The sequence below is a fragment of the Aegilops tauschii genome, chromosome 3 (genome assembly GCF_002575655.3).
Source record: "Aegilops tauschii subsp. strangulata cultivar AL8/78 chromosome 3, Aet v6.0, whole genome shotgun sequence".
Taxonomy (NCBI): domain Eukaryota; kingdom Viridiplantae; phylum Streptophyta; class Magnoliopsida; order Poales; family Poaceae; genus Aegilops; species Aegilops tauschii.
In genome coordinates this window covers 536,451,269-536,456,691 of record NC_053037.3, presented here as the reverse complement: position 1 = coordinate 536,456,691, position 5,423 = coordinate 536,451,269, and the positions used below count along the sequence as shown (strand labels likewise).

Genomic DNA, 5,423 nt, shown 5'->3' with positions numbered 1-5,423 from the left:
TAGGACTTAGATGTGCAATACTTAGAGCAGATCTAGATGTGCTTTGGCAAAACTGTAAAATCAATGAAGTCCTATGCATACTGAAAACTTATCCAAAAGGAAATCTGTACTTGAGATTTCAGGAATAAACTCCTAGGTAACAGAATGCTGATAAAGCAAATCATCAGGATATGCAACATTTTGAAATTCCTTAAAAGAATTTAGAAAGTATTAAACTAGGCTGAAAAACAGAAATAAACAGTGGTCCACACAAATGTCAAACAACTGACTCCACACTCTAAATGAAACGACGCATGATGCTTTGATCTAAATTCTGAAAATATGAACAATGACAAAAAAGAACAGCAGAAAAAAAGAGTAAATCAAGTGCGCCGGTAGCCAACCTCTGCAAACCACGAACAACAGGATATCGTTAGTTTGATAATGCTATTTACAAAAAAATTCGACGTCCGGAAATCATTCTGTCGTCACACAAACAATAAGATATAAAATATGTGACTGATACCTATCAGTGATAGGAATTGCTCCTTTATCAAGCTTGCTCAAAAACTAAATAGCCCTACACAAAACAAAGTCTGGGATTTGGTCTCTCCGCATGACAGCATCCTGCCCTACAATGACGTTATGCTTAGCCCGACAGTGTGTAATATTAATACTAATATTACAACTCAATCGGCATATGAAAGAACCAAACATTCAGCATACTTCAAGGTCCTTATAAACATCCCAACACCATGACTATTGCGCGGCTGCCAATAGTCCGTGTTCACTCTCAAGAACAAGTTTGGCAATGGCAGCCATGCCATCAGAAATAAGAATTGATACATGTGAGCTTTTTGGCTGCTCCTTCGCGGATCCATACTCGGACTTGTGGGGGTGTATAAAGAAAGTCACCTCTCCTGCCGGTCTTCTCTTTCCTTCAGCGTTACTCAGATTCCAACCTGTCACCACCACGTCCACAACAGCAGCATGGTTTTCATTGTGATGACAGTTCCACCTGTTCATCAAACATGTCTCAGGCCGAAATAGAAGCAAGCAGCACTCAATGAACCTCCTCATGTTTGCGGACACAATGTAGCTAGCTCAATTCCCCATTTCCCCTCCTCTTCATACTGATACAAACTGGCAAGAATTCAGGTTAATCTCTACAGGCACACTGTCTTTTTCTCTTCAGCGTTATTACCATCACAGGCAACTCTGTTGCGTTGTCTTTGGTGTGCTGCAAGAGTACTGTTGTCTTAAATCCTAATTCTCACATAGCTGCAATCATAACGCTTCCTCCTACTCCTAAAGATGATGAAACCAAACAAGACCAAACACGGACATCAGGTGTTTCTCCATGGTCAACCATCTCCTCTAGCCATACCAATGCATCGTATGTTCTGCCAACAGAACATAAACCTTCAATAACGTTGTTGAAATCGTTTCTGTCAGGACGATGGTGGTTCTTCACCATCCTCTCCATAACCTTTGTCGCCTCGATAAACTTTCCTTCTAAGGACAAGCCACTGATCAAGATAGAGAATGTCTCCTTTCGAGCAACACAGCCAAGCTGCTTATCCATCTTTTTAAGGTATCCGAGGGCCTTCATTGCTTGCACAGCATCGCAAAGACCCTTCATTAACAAGTTATATGTTGTCACAGTGGGAACGAGACCATTCTTGGCCAACTCCTCCTCCAACACCTTGGTTGCATCATCTACCCTCTGTTCCCTGCATAAGGCAACGATTTTGGCTTCAAACATGCATATTGTCGGCTTGAACCCCTTTTTGCCCATGTCCTGAAACAAATTGTCCGCCTCATTCAACCGTCCCTCGTCATAGAGATCAAGAATAATGGACTCAAAGCTCGCAACAGTCCGCCCACCTCGGACAACCAAAGCACGGTCAATGGCTTCCCGCGCCTCCTCGATGGTAAGCACAGCAAGCATTGGCACGCGAAGAGAGCGCCTACTACCTGGCGTCCTCAGCCCCTTCCTGATAATCTTATCCAGCACTTGCTCTGCCAGCTCGCCCCGGCCAGCAGCACAGAGCGCAACCAGCAACGCCCGGAACACCACAACATCCCCGTCGCAGCCCCGCTGCGACACGCGCCACAGCATGGAGTAGACGACGTGCGTAGCCTCGTCGAGCATGCCAGCATCGCAGAGCGCAGGAACGATCGCGCGGTAGGCGCCTCTGTTCGGCTCAAGACACTGATTAGACATTTCCTCGAGCACCTGGAGCGCGAGGTCAGGGCGCCGCAGGCGGCACATCTCCTCGATCAGCAGAGTGAGGTCTTCGGACTCTATGGACACCTCAGGGCGCCCCTGGAATTCGTCGAGGAGCCCGGCGGCCTCGGGGAGGAGGCCGCGGGAGACGAGACCGCGGAGGAGCGCGGAGAAGGAGAGGGACCAGGACGGGGCGGGGGAGGCGGGGAGCGAGGAGCGGAATATGGAGGCGGCGTCCGCGGGAGTGAGGTGCGGAATGGACGCGGCGAGGAGGGCGTCGGCGGAGGGGGAGCGGCGCAGGACGCGGCGGAGGAGCGAGGGGAGCAGCGCGGGGGAGGACGAGGCGGCGGCGAGGAGCGAGGCGTGGACGGCGTCGCTGTGGCGGTAGGAGCCGCGCGGGTACCAGCCGGGCGCGTCGGCGTACAGCTGCGCCGCCTCGAGCGGGCTCTTCTGCCGCCTGATGGCCCCGGCCAGGTGCGCCGGCGCCAGCACCCGCGGCCACCGCACCGGCCGCGCGCCCCTCGCCATACCAGCTTCAGACAAAGTTCCCCGGCCACCGGCGGACACGACACCAAGCTTCCACCCACTCCCCCCGCTCCAGTAGCCGGCCCGGCTCGGCCCAGCTCATAGGCCCAGGCCCACTTGCGCGCGCGCTGTGCCTGGTCTTCCGCGGGCCGCGGGGGGCGGGCCGGGGATCCTGGAAAGGCGCATCGGGGGTTTGGATTCGGGTGGCGCGGCGCGCTCGTCGCGGGGGGAGGTGGAGTCGCCACGCCACCGATTGCGCCTGTTAAAATAGTTAAGGCGGGCGGGGTCGAACATAAAAGATAGAGAGCGCAGCGCACCGCGGCCCCCCTTCCCTCCCTCCGATCGCCGCCGCTCGCCCCGTCAACCACCCCGCACCGCCACCCCTCTGCCCGGCCTTCTCCCAGGTGTGACGGAGGAGGAGCCTCGCGCGGGAGGCAGACTTGCGAGCGCACGTCCGTGCGTCGCCCATGGACCATAAGGATGAGCACTCCGCCCACCCCGACCAGGAGGTCGAGGAGGAGGAGGACGAGGAGGCCAAGCGCGCCGTCGTGCTCGGCCCCCAGGTGCCCCTCAAGGACCAGCTCGAGCTCGACAAGGTAATTAACTGCCCATCAATCAGTGATTTGTTTTGTTCGTTTCCTTCCATGCCATTTATTCTGGGAAACTTTCTTCAATGCTGATGCCGATGAAACTGAAATCCGGCATTGATTAGTTGAATTGATTCGTCCATATGATCCTCGTTTGTTTTCTGATGATGATGATCGATGCAGGATGATGAGAGTCTGAGGAGGTGGAAGGAGCAACTGCTTGGGCAGGTGGACACAGAGCAGCTCGGAGGTTAACATCACCCCACCGTTCCCCTCACCCGCCCGCTTCCTTGATCCCAACTTCGTATCCATCTGCCAATTATTTACCTGATCGGCTCTGAAATTGTTTGAGGAGCACAGAGACTGCGGAGCCCGAGGTGAAGGTGCTGAACCTGACCATCCTGTCGCCGGATCGGCCGGACCTGGTCCTGCCCATCCCATTCGTCCCCGACGAGAAGGGCTACGCCTTCGCGCTCAAGGACGGCAGCGCCTACAGCTTCCGCTTCTCGTTCATCGTCTCCAACAACATTGTGTCGGGTCTCAAGTACACCAACACCGTCTGGAAGACTGGAGTAAGAGGTGACACCACACACACACACACCCCAACATGATCACTCCTCCTAATGTCATTCTTTATCCGGTTGTTAGATCGTACTAGTACAGAAGTAGATTCTAGATCAAATGAAAATGATGGTTGAATATAGTGCTCTTAAATTTGTTAAAGTGACATCGATCGTTCCTTTTGAATGTCACAGTAAATGATTCTCTGAAATTTCCTGTGGTACTCTTCACGAACATTTAAGACATCAAGAAAAAGATATGTAGGACATTTTAGATAACATAATGGCATCCTAACCGACCCTATTTCCTGAGTGTATTAATTTGCACTACATTTCCCTCCTGAATCTGACATCTGTATAAGATGCTGAAATTGACACAATATCCCCCCTGCATGACTTGAGAAAAGTTGATGAAAATTATTTCCCCAACAACGAACAAAATTCTGCTGGAGAAGTTGATGAAATACCTTTCCTAATCATATGTGGATTTTGTAGTGCTTATCTAACTGCAAAAGTAGTCAAGATCATCTGGTACATGAATAGGCTTAATTTGCTGTGCTCTGGGCTTTTTTCCCTTTTGAAGTAGTTGATCCGATGTTCCCCTGTCGCAGTTGAGAACCAGAAGATGATGCTGGGGACATTCAGTCCCCAGGCAGAGCCCTACACATATGAGGGTGAAGAAGAGACCACCCCTGCTGGCATGTTTGCAAGAGGCTCCTATTCTGCTAAACTAAAGGTAATACATGCAGTACTTATCAAATTTAAAGCTAATGTTCCACTAATCACTTTGTTCTTCAGTTTGATTGGTCGATTAACCACTTCTGCAATTAACGATTTTTTTTCTTTCCATTTCCAGTTTATTGATGATGATGGCAAGAACTACTTGGAGATGAGTTACTACTTTGAGATTAGGAAGGACTGGCCAGCCGTATGATGTGGGAACAAGGCTTCATTCCATGTTAGCTCATAGCTAAGCCAAGGCAGATTGGCAGATTGCGCTGTCGCTTCTAGAGACCATTACAATTATTCCCTTACGCCGTCGCCGTCGTTAACCGCCTTTCTTTTAAAGTTTTGTTGTTCCGAGCCTACTTAATTTCCACTCTCTTTTTTTCTTTTTCTTTTCCGCATAATGTTCATTCAAACTCGCTATATAATCGGTTCTCCCTGGAGATACTCTGATGCTACTATTTATATGTACCCGATCGACTTGTTGCTTGTCTGAAACACACATTCATGCTTTGTTCCGTCTTATCGTGTAATTTTCTGTCCATTAGGCAGTTAATTTCAGAGCTTAATTACTGCATCTTAATTTCTTCCGTCGTTGTGAAAAAATGTCTTGGCAGTTAAACCAAGTGAGTGTTGTGGTAGCTCGGCTTGTCTTTTTCATGATGCAATGATGTGTGGCCGTCTTTGGCTGCCATGTCGGGGTCTCGCGTGCGTCTCAAGTTGTTTCCTGCACTAGCTGCTGCTGCCGTAGGGTAATTATCGCATTAGGTCACTAGGTGGTTGACTGATGGGACGCCGTTTTCTTGAGGTGGACGA

At 50.3% G+C, this 5,423-nt stretch overlaps 2 protein-coding genes across 2 annotated transcripts; one reads left to right on the top strand and one right to left on the bottom strand.

Annotated features, from left to right (window-relative positions):
• Positions 1–384: 384 nt before the first annotated feature.
• On the bottom strand, positions 385–2,773 carry LOC109778363 (pentatricopeptide repeat-containing protein At1g05600). The gene has a single exon (XM_020336919.4). It carries the CDS (start codon positions 2,735–2,737, stop codon positions 1,253–1,255), a length of 1,485 nt encoding a protein of 494 aa, XP_020192508.1. The 5' UTR covers positions 2,738–2,773; the 3' UTR covers positions 385–1,252.
• Positions 2,774–3,019: 246 nt separating this feature from the next.
• On the top strand, positions 3,020–5,125 carry LOC109778365 (rho GDP-dissociation inhibitor 1). The gene is made up of 5 exons (XM_020336920.4): positions 3,020–3,330; positions 3,505–3,571; positions 3,682–3,900; positions 4,493–4,617; positions 4,738–5,125. The coding sequence occupies exons 1-5, from the start codon at positions 3,202–3,204 to the stop codon at positions 4,813–4,815; spliced, it is 618 nt and encodes a 205-aa protein (XP_020192509.1). The 5' UTR covers positions 3,020–3,201; the 3' UTR covers positions 4,816–5,125.
• Positions 5,126–5,423: the final 298 nt, after the last annotated feature.